Source organism: Phascolarctos cinereus, unplaced genomic scaffold, assembly GCF_003287225.1.
Source record: "Phascolarctos cinereus isolate Bilbo 61053 unplaced genomic scaffold, phaCin_HiC Scaffold_4;HRSCAF=312, whole genome shotgun sequence".
NCBI classification, from domain to species: domain Eukaryota; kingdom Metazoa; phylum Chordata; class Mammalia; order Diprotodontia; family Phascolarctidae; genus Phascolarctos; species Phascolarctos cinereus.
In genome coordinates, this window is record NW_027555847.1 from 36,035,115 (window position 1) to 36,051,515 (window position 16,401).

General features: G+C 36.9%; 1 protein-coding gene across 10 annotated transcripts in view; it reads right to left on the reverse strand.

Moving 5' to 3' along the window:
* The window catches only part of FOXP1 (forkhead box P1), a 537,509-nt gene that overhangs the window by 12,800 nt on the left and 508,308 nt on the right, over positions 1-16,401 (reverse strand). For 9 of the 10 annotated variants that reach the window (XM_078152148.1, XM_078152146.1, XM_078152145.1 and 6 more), the window contains 5 exons: positions 9,227-9,428; positions 9,038-9,117; positions 8,337-8,438; positions 3,738-3,859; positions 1,688-1,757 (listed from right to left, as the gene is read on the reverse strand). In XM_078152148.1, the coding sequence (XP_078008274.1) occupies positions 1,688-1,757; positions 3,738-3,859; positions 8,337-8,438; positions 9,038-9,117; positions 9,227-9,428 (576 nt within the window). The remainder of the gene's footprint in view (positions 1-1,687; positions 1,758-3,737; positions 3,860-8,336; positions 8,439-9,037; positions 9,118-9,226; positions 9,429-16,401) is intronic. The other variant, XM_078152147.1, reaches the window with a different exon arrangement.

Here is a 16,401-nt window from a genome sequence, read left to right on the forward strand (position 1 = left end):
ATCTAGACCTACTGTGGGCAAAAAAGAGAGAGAATCTACTCTCTGGAAAATCCAAAGATAGTTTTGGGGTTATCAAAGAAAACAGGAATGGATAAAGATGACGACATCACCACATGTTTCAGAAATAAAACATGAACAGTTCTGTAATGAGAAGCATACTAATTGAAATTAGTCACATAGTTAACAGAATCCAGAGGAATGCAGGATCATTTCATTTTTGCCTTTCAGCCTCATGAATGTAAAATGTGCCTGCAATCTTAATACTATTCCAGAGACAGAGCAGCCTTTAAATTCACATTTCATACGACTCCAGGGAAAATAAGTTACTAATGAATGGTATTTACAGTGGCTGCCTTTACACATGCTTTCACATTTGCTTTTCTGAAGTTACTGTGTCAACTAAAATAATTAAAAGAAATGCAGAAAGTCATTTCTCCGATTAATTTGTTTCCTGCTTGGGGAAAAAAAATGAAATTGCTTAAATGATAAGTCTGATCCAATTCCCCCCCCCAATTTAATTGTGCACAATATACTTAATCCTTTATTGAGAGTTTATCCAGAACTGAGTGATGTGTGGAACCTGTCCCCTACAGAGAGCTGGGGGGCATCGTACAAATCACTAATCACTTAATGCAAACAAAGATCAGGAAAAAGCATTTTCAATTTTTAGAAACTGTTATTTAAAAGTTTTGAAAACTCATTAGAACTAATCTGCTAAGTCAAATGTTGTTAAAAAAAAAAAGAAAGAAAGAAAAAGAAACGAAACATTGACACACCCCAACTCCTCAGAAATAGCCTGGTCATGGATGAGGAATTTCTGAGGACCTAGAATACATACTCTTTAGGTAATTTAATTAAAAGTTACATGAGTATTTTTAAAGGGTTTGGAAACAACCTGCTCACCCTCTGCAAACATTGTACTCCCTCTTGTCCTAACACAGGCTCAAGCACACTAGAATAAGGATGCAGTGGAAAGAACTTCCAACCACTAACCTTCCCTGGTAATACCTGAGACAGAACCAAACTTCTGCCTGCCTAATATTGACTCGTCCTCTCCTTCTGAAATTTAGATTATGTAATGTGCTCTGAACCCGTAGGCAACATGAAATTCTATGGGCATGTTACATAATCTTGCCTGTTTTGCACAAAATCCAAAGACGTTTTCTCCAACATCTCTATAGTTTAAACAAAAACATCTGTATCATCAGTTCATTTTTACAGAGTGAACTAAACACTGATTTCTGAACAAAAGAAAAACATGCTAAAATAGACTTTAAAAGAAAAAAGATATGCTTTCTCTTTAAAGCCAGGAACAATAGAAGGTCATGTGACATAGTGTCCTATCATTCAGCACATTAATAGCTGTGCTAGAGTAATTACACTTGTGGTATTTTTGCCTCAAGTGAAATTCTGAAATAAGAGGATGGAAATTATGATACTGCTGATAAATATTAATAAGTGAACTTTTAATTTTTTTGCCACAATATTCAAAATGCTAAGCATCCAACTAATGCTGAAGCAGCCTGATATGTGTTTGCCTCCAGGGACTATGATGCTTTGTGCACTTAAGAAAAAAGTTTAACGGAATTAAAATTTAATATCTAATTAGAGCAAGGCTAATATATTTTGAAATGAGTGGGGAAGACACATGCCTCTGTTACGTCTTTGGTACAGTCATTAATCTTACCTGTAAAGCAGCATTGAGAGGTGTACAGTAGGCGTGGCTGCTCTGTATATTTTTAATAAGAGAAGGGTTACTGCATAAGAAAAAGATAAAAACTCAAAGTTAAATAAAATCAACTCTCCATTTACTCTATAAGTTTTGTTTTCAAGTCTGTTGGTTTTCCTTCCAAATCAGAAAAATACACATTTGGTAGGTTCTCCCAGGAAAAACAAAACAAAACAAAAACAACAACAAACTGTTATACTTAGGTTACATTTGCTTATATGAACTAAAAAACCTAGAAACTGGGCATTTGTGATTTAAGGCTCACCTGCTTGAAAGCCTTGCTAAGCATTATGTAGTAGTACTAGTCTTGGCTGTCCACTGGAGAAAGGAATTTCTATCACAAACAAGAAATCTTGCAGGACATCCTTCCATCCCAAAACTCTATCAAAACCAAAGGTCTGATGGGAAAAAAAAGGAAGCTCCAGCCGATGTAGGGCAGTAAGTATGTTGCCATGAGCTAGTTAAAGACACTGACAAGCGAGGCTGATGGAGCAAGTGCTTGGACACTTAGTAAAGCCAGAATGAATGGAACCCACTGGTCGGAAAACAGTGGAGTAGTCCTTGGCCTTGGTGACTTGGTGCCTCTCGGGCACCATTTAGTTATTAACAGGACATAAGAAGGAGGATATTTCTGGGGATGGCAGAAGGTTCATTTTGTGTCACACTTTGGTACTAGGTCCAAACCTGGGAAGAAGATTATAATATAGCATAGCATAATAAGGTATAACATAGTATAGCATAATACAATATAATATAAAAATTTACATATATAAAACATATAATAGTGAAGAAACTGTTCTGAAACTCGAGTGTCTCACAGAAGGATATTTGGTACTGACTTTTTTTTTTAAATGGACCAGGTCAAGACAGAATTTAAACCTCAATGGCCTAACAAGAGTCAAAATATTAAATCAGCACATGAGACACAACGGGGAAAATTTCTGCTTCCAATAGGAAGACTGCTTCCATTTGGTGATCTTTCCATGTAGGCACTTAAGAAATGTTTGTGAATTAAATTGCATCTTTAAGATGCTTAGAAGTTTAATAAATGTTTCCAAAGCTTGGAGCATTTTAATCATTCATTTCATTACACTTACACTGTTATGCTGAATGAACACTAGGAAGAGATTAAATGCAAATTCCAAACCTAAGTAAAAGTTCCCTTTCCACTTGGAACAATATATCTCAATTACAGGGTCACTATCAGCTGTTCAATTAGAGGGTCACAATAAGTTGCTGAATCCTGCTACAACCAACATTTGCATTAAAGATGTCAAAAAAGCATTATTCAAGGCACTGGTATTGAGAGAAACAAGAGAAATACATGTACAATCACAAAACTTAGTTCCATTGTAAGAAAGTGTGGCATCACTATTGGTGAAATGCAAAACTACATGAGATGAGTCAACCATGCAAAGCAAAGCAACAGCAGAAAAAAAAATAAAAGCAAGTAAAAAGTCTTACTGTGCAACAAGCTCGTCAAAGTTTTCATCAGGGCAGTATTTTCGAGGACGGCCTCGTTGAATATGGCGGCCACGTTTAAACTCTTCATCATCAACAGTCCAAAAGGACCCAAACTCATCCTCTACTCTGATAAAGCACTTATGCAGGGAGAGGTTGGTGCGAATGGCACCCTGGGACAAGAGCAGCAGCAAAGGAGATGAAGTGGAAACAAAGGGACGCGGGATTGGGGATAGAACAGACATCAAATACAAGGAAAAGGAAAAAGAAAATAAAATGCGATAAGCATAAGCAAATGGTTTGTGAGGGTTAATATGCATTGCCGCCTACAAGCTACTAGCATGTGATGCAACGGACACCAAGCAAGCAGGGTCAGGGAGACTGGTGGGCATACAAACAGTAGTGATGAAATGCTTTTTTGTTCCCTTAACTGAAACAACGTGAAACCGCCTTCTTCGTCTAATGCCGTCTAGCAGCCAAAAGCCTCTACGTGAAACTGTAAGCATGATCCAAGCTAGGCTAAGAAGTTCAAACATGGTGGACATACCCACTGATCTTTTGTGGCCTTCGTTTTTGGAACTCTACTTCATCCACTGTCCATACTGCCCCTTTTACGTTTTCTACTCGCACAAAACACTTGTGAAGACTAAGATTATGACGCACTGCATTCTGCAGCAGGTATAAAAGAGAAAAAATTCAGAATTTTCTATAAGAAAAGGCTTGTCATTGTCCAAAAACAGCAGTAAATTCAGCCTAACAGTCTGCATTTGTAAAATCATCCCATTATCTGCCACCCCCGTGGACTACTGGTATGTAGTTACAATTTTCTTTTCCAAAGGTGAAAATAAAATCTCAGGACCCAAATTAGGAATTAGTACTTTAGAAATGACCAGTGACTAGACTGAAATTATAACGAGTAAAATTTTTTTTTTGTGTATGCACACCAACCAACAGTAGGTTTCACATTACAAAACATATAACAGCACTGTTAATATATCTTCAAAATATAAATTGTTTAAACTATGAAATCCTCTCCTAGAAAAAAAAATAAGCAGTTTTTTTTTAACAGAACAGAGAAAAAAAATTCTGAGTTAACAATATCAGATACTCATTGAGGGTTTTGGCTTTAGAAACTTTTATTAAGTATCATCCTAAGTTTTATTTGAGGAATCAAAGGCTTTCTCCACATTTTGCTGATGGGATAACTTTCCTTTTAAATGGCATTTGCCACTACCGCCCCTACACCTCCAATTCCTACTTCACCCCAGAGACCAGCATCCATCATTAAGTCATGTCTTCCCTTAATATACAGAAACAAAAGTTGGCCCTCACTGCTGGCAAGTGACTTACTGAACTGAGTAAGAGCCAAAAGAACACATGGGAAGGGCTGTTGGTGGCAAAATGAGGAGATCCCTGCAGCTGATTGCCGTTACAGACACATGTTTCTTCCTTATGGTCGAAAGTGCCCTTCTGCTGGTCATTCCTAAGCTAAGATGCTCACACTCTGTTCTTTAAAAGTACTTTAAAGCAAAGGAGCAAACCACTTATTCTTCTACCCTTCCTTGGATTCAGAATGAAGGATAGTCCTCATTGTTTATCTTGAGAGGTTTCTTAATTTTACTTGGCTTAAAAACTCCCATTCCCCCATAAAACCTTTCAACTGAATAATACTCTTACATATTTTTAAGCACTTTATAGTTTTCAAAGCACTTTCACTGACCCTGGGAGGTAGCAGACAAGAGAGGAATCATTAGCCTTAATTCGCAAATGAAGGAATTAAGGCCAAGGGATATAGCTAGAAAGTAGAAGAGCCAAAATTCTTGTTCAGTTGGTGAGCTATTCAGAACTGGCATAGTCTTGGTACATGGGCACATCACCAATTTGTGAGCTCCAAGACTGAAACTTTCCAATCTCAATGGAAAATGGTGGTGGCTCATGGGAGGTGGGCTTAGACGTTTTGTTTTGTTTTTTATCTTACTGGGCTTGTAATTTCACTGTTGTTAGGTGCTCTGAGTAAGGTATTCTTTCTAGAAATGCACATCAAAACTTACTAGGCAATATATGGTTTTAAAGTTCCTTATGACTGAGTTTTTTTAAGCCAAATCCCTCAAAACTTCATAACAAACTAAGAGTACTATACAATTCAAAATCATCACCTTTAGAGACTATATAGTCCAATGATACTGCTTTTCATTTCTTAAAACATTTCTTGATCACCTCTTTGGGAGCTGCCTTTAGAGCCTTGTCGCATATTGTTACATATGCCATCAATGTGGACAACTGTTCTTTACAAGGGAATTTGATTTTTTTTTAATAGACAAAAGTCATTTAGAACCAAGTCTCAGTGAATTAAGATTAGTGAGAATCACTTGATCACACCAACTGGATGACCCCTCTTCAAGTAAGACATTGTTCACGGAGAGGCTGGACTGAATGGTCCCTGTGGTTGCATTTAACTCTGCTGTTACAGACCGCCCCCCCCACAATATTGTAAATAAATTTAAAAAAACACTAGATATGCCAAAAAAGTAAAGAGGTACTTTACTTTTCTGCTCATGTGGTTCAGAAACAAGCTCTGAAGGCAATTTCCAAAGAGGTGATTGACAAACATGGCCCATATATCATATAAGAAACCACTCCTAAGTGCAAGATGAAGTATCAAACAAATTAAAAAGAACATTCACAACAAATCCAGGCATAGATTATACATGGAAAGAATGAATAGTAACATGAGTAATTATTGGGTGAGGCAGCTAAGTGGTGCAGTAAACAGAGTGCTGGACCTGGAGGCAGAAAGTTGCAGCTCGGTCACTTTCAGTCACATCCAACTCTTCATGAGCCCATTTGGAGTTTCTTAGCAAAGATAGTGGAGTGGTTTGTGATTTCCTTCTCCAGATGAGGAAAATGAGGCAAACAGGGTAAAGTGACTTGACCAGGGTCACACAGCTACTAAGTGTCTGAGACCAGATCTGAAATCAGGAAGATCAATCTTCCTAATTACAGGACTGGCACTCTATCCATTGAGCCACCTAGCAGGAAGACCTGAGGTCAAATATGACCTCAGATACTTACTAGCTGTGTGACCCTGGGCAAGTCACTTAATGTCTCTCTCTATCAGTTCCCTCATCTGTAAAATGGTGATAATAGTTCCTAATTCCCAGCGATGTTGTGAAGATAAAATGAGATATTTGTTAACGCTTTGCAAACCTCAAAGTGTTATATAAATACTAGCTATATTTTATTCCCAATCATTATCTGACATTTTAAAGCAACTAAATGGGGTGAAAAAATGTAGAGTACAAACTGATAAAAAAAAAGAAAATGTCTCCTAAAAAACACACTGTGGCTGCACTCTCTCAGTTTTATGACTATGTATATAAATTTGCAAAGGAAAAATAGAAAGTTAGCTATGGCTGTGTGTGTGTGTGCGCATATGTACACATATATACATCTTTGTGTTGCAAACTAACTGAAAGGAATTTTCTTTTAAAAAGATAATAGATATTGAACATACTAGCTCCTCTCAAACATAACCTTAACTTGTCATCTAATTCTGCATCTACGATGGGTGATAATGTAAATGAGGAACTGAGGGTACAATTAAAGATACATATATTAGGCATTCAATCATTCCAACTATGATCACCACTATTTAATGGCACCTATGTCGGCAATTTTTGCACGTGGAAAAAGTTAAGTCTGAAAACCTAAGTCTAAACACTATGTCAATGCCCAGGAGTTTGTGTCATTTCATATAAAGGGAAATTATTTTCTTTCTTGTTTAGGCTTTATAGCTCCCTCAATTTTGACCAGGATGGTATTGGGCCCAAATTCTAAATCAACTTCAAGGTTCTTTGTATCTTTACCTCAGATACCATATTTCCTTATCATTGATTCACTAGATGGTCTACCTTACTTAGTCTGCATAGCCTAGATGATGATGTTCAGTTAATCCTATCCATCATAAGTAACAGAATTTTAAAAATTCCAAAAGTATTTTGACACAAAATAATATTTCTTCCATCACAGTTATCATTAGGAAATAACAATGGGATTATTTTGTGTATTTTGGATAAAACAAATAATACTTATTCCCTTTTTGGGCATGAGCTATTTTTTAGATCCCATCATCATTTAAGAAAAAAAAATTAAACAAAATTCAGCACCTAAAGCTCCAGATAGCACACATGATGATGGCTCAAACCCTCATCTGAAAGGGGGCTCTTTGATTCCCAGGAATTGGCTCAGAAAAAAAAAATGAGAGAGAAGAAACCTAGGGGAGTCTACTGGAACTGCCATGAGGCAAGCATGCAATTGAAGCCATCTGGGGACTTTAAATAGGGTGTCCAAGATGAATTTGCTTTACCCAGAGCTGAATCACATAAACTCATAGAATGGTGTAGCTGAATGAAACCCTGAGAGATCACTGCAAAGGGAGTTATAGGGAGATTCCAGTATTTTCTTGTTCTTTTCATAAGGAAAAAAGACATTTATTTGGAGAGGAGAGAGGGGTAACTATATCTGAAGCCACTTCATGCTGTGAAAGACAAGTCCATCATAGTCCAAAAAAAAAAAAAACCAAACCACGAGTCGATTGAAAAATAAATAGCTTAGCTTACATCATTTTGGCTTTTCCCATCCCATGGGTTAATTTTTATCCAACCTAATTATAAACCAGAGAGTTGTGACAAGATGGTAGAATATTTTTTTTCCAGGTATCAATTGGTTGAGAAACAAATTATCCATCTCCACTAATGACAGTTGTGGGTGAAGGGCTAGAAGAATGGAAAGCTTTGTGTAAATCACAAGACAAGCCCAATATAACACTCTATTCCTTTATCCTACATATTCCAGCTGGAAAGATAGAATTTCACTGCTAAGAGCAACAACCACAGATGAACTGGTATAATCATGGGAGAGAAAGCCAATAATGAGAGGCTTCAATTAGTGCTTTTCAAAGACGGAAGAAGTTTCCTGCCAAATCTCAAATCATTCCTGTGGATGAGATCGTTTTTGTGTGTCAAAACAAGCCATATAGATTTAATGTCCTCGTGGTGTTACAACTGTATCATGTCATCTGTTGGCAGTGTCTATTTTAGACATGGTAAAAACCAAAGACAAGAGGAAGGTGTATGAAAAGGCTTACCTTCCACGTTGCTGCGTTGCGTCGGAAGTAAGCAAACATTCGCGTGAACCAGTTATAGATTTCATTTAGGGTTAGTTGCTTTTCTGGAGATTCAAGAATAGCCTATGACATGAATAATAATGGAAGAGAATTTATGACCATTTCATCACAATCACCATCATACCTTTCTTTGAAAATATTAAACCATTGCACTTTGGAGCAAAAATCCTAAGAAGACTTTCACAAAACGATCTAAGATTAATGGTTGTATTTAACAGTTCAATAGCAAAATTCAAAATGGAATTATCTAATTGTTTTGAGTTTTTATTTCTGTTTCCTTACAGAAATATTAATTTATTAGTCATTCATAAAGCAGAATCAAAGAGAAATGCAAAACATTTCACTAGCTGATTAAAGCTCAGTAATTATTTAGAGCTCAGATTAATTCTAGGGATCAGAGATTACTGTAGCTTGTGATAATTGACTTGCCATCTTTAAACAGGCTCATTTTCACTGTTGTGTGAAATGAATTTCCTAATAATCACATCGTATTGTAATACTTAATCAAAAGCAATTATGTTATATATTGCAGTTTTAAAAAACCTTATAGAAAAGGTTTGAGCATGCCTGCATACTAAACGGTTTTAAATCTATTTCATCAATATAAGATGTACAGAGACATGTGTGCTTTTTTTGGTTCTCTTTTGGGGGATTTTACTTACCTGCCTAATTAAAGATGCATATGTAAAGGGTGGTCTAACTTCTGCGTTCTTATAAAATTCTTGGTTCTGCGCAATATCTGCTAAATAAGAATCATTGTCCTGTTAATTTTCGCTTCTACAAAAATCAGAATGCTAGCATGTAGTGATCTAAAAGGGAAGATTTCTTATGAAGAGGGGTAAAGAAGTTACCTGAAGAAATGGGCACATTGTATTTATCTGAGTACCGCCTTCTGATGGGTCCCACGTTGTGCATGCTGGTGGTAGTGATGACAGAAGGTCCTTGGGTGACAGGAGTGATGGGTGTTGTAGGGGTAGTAGGAGTATGAGGTAAGCTCTGTGGAGAAGCCTCTGATGCTGTTTTGGAGAGTGTGACACTTGATACCAGATTCAACTAGGAAGAAAAGTGAGAAACTCGGTTCTGAAAGACCTTCATAACTAGAAACTCATAGAAAGCAATACAAGAATAAGGCAGTGGATACATGGTTAGGTTTATTACTGTGAAGACATGAGCAGAATAGGAAATTGTCAATGGAGACCCAAGGGGAATTTCCACTGAAAAAGACAATTTATCTGTGGTGGTTTATCTTTGATTGGCAAAAATGGTAATCATTTTCTTAGTCTTGGGCAAGTTCTTGTGGGAAGATAAAGGGATGGCTGGGAAGTGCATCAGTTGTCTTCTGCCCCCCCCCGCCTTGTATCTTGAATCAATTCTGAGGGAAGAGCGACTAAACACTTGACTAAGGAAGAACTTGAAATCTTCATTCCCCTTTAAAGCAAACCTAACAATATCCTTGAAACCAAACTGTACTAAAATCCACCGACTATGGAATAAAAATCTATAATAACTGCTTAGAGAATTCTGAACACGAGCTTTTCTTTAAAACTAATGACATTTTTACAAAATTATTTCTTCAGGATTCCAATGTATGACTGCATAAATACTAGAAAACATTATTTACTATGTATACTACTTAATATTACAATGATATTCATAGAGGTGGGTGTGTCTTCAGATTTTCAATTTGTTGAGTTTACTAATTTAGCAAACATTTCTTAAGCACTTTCTTTGTGTCAGACACTGTGTTACTGGGTGGGAGATGCAGACAAAAATGAAAGAGAGTCCTTGCCCTCAAGGGATTTACATTCTACTGGGTAGACACAACAGGATCAAAGGTAAGTAAATACCAAGTCGATTTTAAAACAGAAGTAATTTCAAGAGGAAGAGAACAGCTGGGAAGGAGGGGGCATTCTGAAAGGCCTGGTGTAGTCAATGGGACCTGTGCTAGCACTGAAAGAAGCTGCATATTCCACGGAGAAAATAAATGACGTAGTGGGCATGGGCATTTACTTTTAATCTTTAGATCTCCACTGCTTAGCAAAGTGTCTGGGGCACAAAGTAGGCGCTTAATTGAACTGAGGTGAAGGGAAGAAGGAAGTGCCTTTCAGGCATAAATGACAGAATGTACAAAGTTCTGGGACCCAGCCAGAAGGGCAGGTTAGCTGAAGCACTGACGCCAGGATGGGGAAAATAGGGAACAAGACTGGGAAGGCAGGTAGGAGGTACACAGAGAGCTTTAAAGGACAAGATGAAGACAGGGGGATCAGGTTGAGAAAAGCAAGATATTTTATTACAAATGTCTCAGGGAGGCTAGTAACTATTTGGATTTTGCTATATCAAAATATTTTGGCCATTATTCTATACAAAATGCCCTCATAATTAGTATTTGCCAGGATTCCATGGATGTTCCTATGCATGTGTGAGAGATGGGGGTGGGTAGGAGAATTTCAACTTGGCTATTCTCAAAAATAAAAATGACACCTAGTTTTAATACACTTATTATAATAGTAAGCATATATGTTTTGATGCCCAGACACACACAACTGAAAAACAAACAAAAAGCCTTAGACACTTCACTAATTTTTGCTTTACAGTTTCCAAGGCTATCAATTATAGATGGACTGAGATCTGCACTGAAAGAAGTTCCACACCACTACTCTGATGAAATCAGTTCCTTGATAATGTTGTTAGTGAAATAATTTTAAAATAGTTTTAAGGTCCTTCATAATAAACTTCACTCAGAGAAAGGATTTACTTGTCTCTATATTTCTATTATCATGCCATATTTGAGGTCTGTTTGGGAGTGGGGCATCTTATTGATATGTGATTAAAATAAAAATATATGAAAACGGACAAATATATCTAAAAGAGCCAACCTCTACATCATAAAAAGAATCTTGAAATATATTTGCATATTAGGGATTGTAAATAGTTATTTGGTTTCTAATGACATTGGAGAAATAATTAAAAGAAAACAAAAAAATTCCTATACATTGTATTTAGAATTCCAACACAGATTTATGTCTTATATACTTTTTCTATTTTAAAGGGAAATTCTAAAAAGATTCAGGAAATATTAACTTCTAAGGTGAAATATAGTGGGAAAAAAAAGAGACTGGTTCTGGAAAACAATTTTGGAATTTTGTAAGAATAGTTACTGAATTGCTTCCACCTTTAATCAATGGAGTTTAAACCCACAGAGGTTACTGACAGCAGGAAAAGGTTTGCATTTACCCTCTACCCCCAAAAAATTCATGGCAGTAATGTCTGCAGTAGCAATAAAGTGGAGGAAAAAAAATCAAGGAAGGGCTTAGCAAATCGTGGAGTACTGGTGAAGAAGGAAGCTTAATTCAGAGAAATATGGGAGTCCCACATGAACTGATGCAGAGTGAAGGAAGCAGAGTCAAAAGAATGATAGGCACAAGAGCTTAAATGAAGACAGACTTAAAGGCAACAAAACTCAAACTCAATGAAAATGTTAAAATAAAAGTAGAAATTAACATGATTGCAATTATTACACCAAGCAGTCCTACACAATGGTTTGCAGTAGCTATATGCATTTCTGGGGGGTTGTTTGCTTATTTGTTGAAAGGTTTCTTACATCCAAAAAAAAATTCTCTCAATTAAAACATTTAGGGGCTGTATATTTTAATACATTCTCCACATGCAGAATACTAGTGGTTTACCAAACTCCACATTTCATCTCCCACCTCAGTTAAATTATACTAAGTCTTCTTGCTCCCTCCATTCCTAGACTATATCCTATCCATCCCTCCTTATTTCTCTCTCAGAGATCTTCTTCATCTCAGGTGTCACTTCTTGGGGGAAATTTTCCTGGATTCCTCACTTTCTACCCCATTAAAACACTCCCTTCTTCATCAAATTACCTTGTGTTTACTCATCTATGTACATGCTTTATATACTCCTTAAATAAAATATCTGCTCCCCAATGTCAGAAGTGAGTGCGAGAGTGTGTAGTGTGTGTGTGTGTGTGTGTGTGTGTGTGTGTGTGTGTGTGTGTGTGTGTGTGTTAATCTCCAATGCCTTCAGGCACTTGTTTATTTGAATGGAAAGATATCACCAGTGACCCTCCATCAAATACAGCCATTTGTTTAGAGTAGTTTTCTTACCAGTCCCCTACCCACCCCTTCTCCTTTTTGCTGGTACATTTGCAATTATCCAACCACAACTTCCTTAAGGGCTTACCCTTGTGATTCAGTGGCACACATTTACCTGAGAGCTGGTCAGGGTCAAGGGAGCAGACTATGGCAATGGAAAAGTGTAAAGCCAACTGACCCCCACAGGGATGTGACTCATGAGCTTGGCTTCATTAGCACCATACTGAAAACAATTGAGCTAGCCTGACACAATCCACATAAGCATCAATTCAAGCAAAGCTCCAAAGAAATTAATTCATGAAACCAAGACCCTCTGCAGATGTGACTGTGCCAGAAGTTCCCGCTTGGAACCATCCTACTTTGGAAAAAATATGGTGGCAGACAGACTCCTAAAAGGGCAGAGCTCATCTTATGATTTCCTTAATAATAAGTGAACAAATCATTACCACTCCTAATTTGCTTTATAGGCTCCCCCTTAGAACGAATTTGTTGTAGAGGTGGATTTTTTTAAAATAAGTTTGCATTTATACTGCTTGCTTTTTCTTTCTTTGTAATTTGCAAATATTATCTAGTGGTTCATAAATCAGTAGGTCATTTATATATTTGGGAAAAAAGTGATATTAAAAATTAACATGGAGTAAATATTAGCTTCCATCATACCATAACATACCGGCACTGTCTGATTTCATAAGGGGGGGAAAAAAAAAGATCATACCCACTGGATTTTATTTCTGTTGCACAAAATCAAAGTCTACTCAAACATCTGATAACTGCTGGCAAACCCAAAGCATTTTAAGTGTCCATGTATAAGAACAGTTGATGATTTCTTCCTTTGGAAAAGTCATAGTGATAACATTTCATCCATTTCAAAAGGCGTTCAACTATTTTACTTTATAAAAAGCCTAACACTTGGCCTGCTTCTACTAGAAGACCCCCCCAAAAAAAAAAACAAAACCAAACCCCAAACCCATAAAGGTCAGTATTCTCCACTGAAAGAACTGAAAGTGAGTAACATTTCTTCAGGCTTTGGAGTACAGGTAGCAACAAGAAATAAATACTGAAAAAGAGGAGAGGGAAGAGGGGGCTTTAACAGGCTTGACAAATGACACTGTGATTCACACCCACTGCTGGGCTGCTACTAATAAGCTACAGAGGAAGCAGCCAATCTCAGCTAATTACCAGATAAAATTGTATTGTAAGGACTCTAATTAGGAGATGCTTATGGAGGTGATCTAATGATTAAACGCCGCATTCGAATGACCCCCACCATCAATGTGCAGTGGTGCAAGATGTCACTGGAATATTTTGTAGAAACAGTAATTCTGTTTCAAGGAGGGGAGGCAGCAATATTTGTAATAATGGCTATGAGGTAAACTAATTAAAAGACAGTTCCTAGAGGAAGAGTGTGGCTTGGAGCAGCTGTGGCCGTTCCAAAACAAAGTGCCAAATCTCAACAGAGGAGCTGCAGTCAAGTGGAAAATTTCTGCCTGACCTCTGCTCTTGCTATTAATTTGCAGGAAAACTAATGACACATATACATATTCCCACAAAATTGTTCTAATTGCTAATTTGCCAAAAGAGCCCAGTTTCCAAATTAAACATGACTGCAGTCTGTGAGGAAAAGAACATGAGGCTGGGACTCCAGAATATTGGGGGCTTCCTCTCCCATAACTGTCTGTGAAGCGGACCAACTCTCAAGTGAAGGAAGTGGCGACCTTGGCAGGTGCTGCCAAATTTTTACTTCTGTACTTCTGTTTGATGATACTATCAACTTGCCTTGAAGAGGGAATAATCTTATAGGGCTGAGGTCACAGGAAAGAGAATACTGAGGGTGGGGAAAGGATTAGAAACAGGCTCTATTTTCATCCCAAACTTCCTTTTTTTAATTAAGGGGTGTCTATAAAATGTAGACAAAAATTAATTATGGAATTAAGAACATAAGCACAAATTATGAATTGTGTTGGTTTTGTTGTAATCTTGAAATATTCATCTTAATTGTAAACTATTAAATCTTAATATAATCATCAATTAGAAATGAAAGTGTGTGCTCAGTTTCTGATTGCAGTTAAGGTTTTAGAAGATAATTATACAGGGGCAAAGAGCAGGAAGGGATTGGACTGGGAGGGTTTCTTTTCCTGATGGAAACCTGATTTTTCTTATTGTGTTCATTTTCTATTTAAAAAGAAGTTACTATGTTTAGAAAAGTTGGTAACACCTAATATTTTGTTTGCAGCAGTTTCCATCATGTGGTGATTTCGGCTTAAGATAGCCTCTCTGAAACTTTGAGAGATCTGTGTCACTGACTCTGGCTGAAGAAACTCCCAAGTTTTATTATTTTCTTTGTATTAAGAAAGTTATTTATACTTGAAGACAGACCTCCTCTCCTGGCAGTTCAGCTGCGAAATAGCAAGCCAGGAAACATAAACTAATAGAGCATTTCCATAAGCTATCATGATTGTATCAACCTTCAATATCCTCCTTAATACTTTTTGTTAGCCTTTACTGCTAAACAGTAACCTTCCTTCCCTTTTAAAGATGATGTGTGAGTCACCAACAATTTTCATAAACAAACCAGTGAGGCAACCCCTTGACAGAAGTGGCTTCATAAGGACTCAGTTTTATTTTTGTTTGTGTTCATTTCACATCTTATAGGAACAAAAGACAAGACAGAAACTCAAATACCCAGTGTCCTAATTGTACAGAACAGTAGGACCACGTGGTTAGTTTGGGGAACCAGCTTGTCTGCCATCAGTACTGTTGGTCAGATCAGAGCTAAAGCTGATGCTGTGTAACTGCTGAGAATGTCTGGACATTAATCACTCTTCTTTAAAGACTGTTTCTAAAGGCAGCAGGGGAGTTCCCACACAGAGGGGAGGGCAGTGCAGTGGGTGGTGGCCCAAGGCTTTGTCAGGAGATGGTGTCTTCCTCTACACTCTCAGTCTGGACACACTGCTATATTAGATGCTGGCTCTGGCAAAGAGTAATCATTTAGCAGGTGTTATTATTGGCAGTGATACTAAAGAAACCTTAGTTGAGGAGTGGGACTTAATGAAAAACAGTATATAAAAACAGCTTTTGTGTGCTGTATTTGAGAATCTCTTTTCATTGCAGCATAACATTATTTTTCAAACTATAAAGTATAGTTACAGTAACTAGAATGCTCAGCCATTACTTCAGCAGTTAAAAGGCTTTTTGGATACTTTGTTTTTACAGTTGCTAAAAACACTTTCCAAACAGTCCTAATTGCTATGGTATAGTAAAAGAAAATACATAAAAAAAGGAATATCGAACCATACATTTCATTTAAAATGCCCAAGCCCCTGTAAATGTTTTATGTCAATTTCATAAAGATGGATGTACTACCAGGTATACATAATTACTTGTCCACTGGTATAAAAGAATGCTATTTATCCTTTGTATAGGGAGTTGTTCTTTGATGTTAAGTAATATTCCAAAGCAGATGGAAACTCTAACCAATATTATAAAATATCATTATGGTTTTCCTGACACAGTCATGTCCACTGAAATTTTTTAAAAAGTTAATTAGAAAAAAAGTCAAAATGAAGATACAATTGGTTGTTGTTAATTGTTTTGTGTTGTGGACAACACACTAAGGAAAAACTTCAGTAGATTATACCCTACTGATAACAGCATTTACTTTGAAGGAGCTGAATGTGAAACTCTTGAGGTAAAGAGGGAGATATTTGCCTCCCAACAATATGCAGTTATGTTTCCTTCATTTGGGCTGAAAATGTAACTGCATTCAGAGCCTCTATGACCAACATACATCAACCAAACTTATTAAAATAATTTTAAAAATTCTTATCTTACTGTGAATGGAAGAGTCAGAATCTCAGTAAAAAGCTTGGAGATCATCTAATCTAACCTCTATCTGAAACATAAACCTT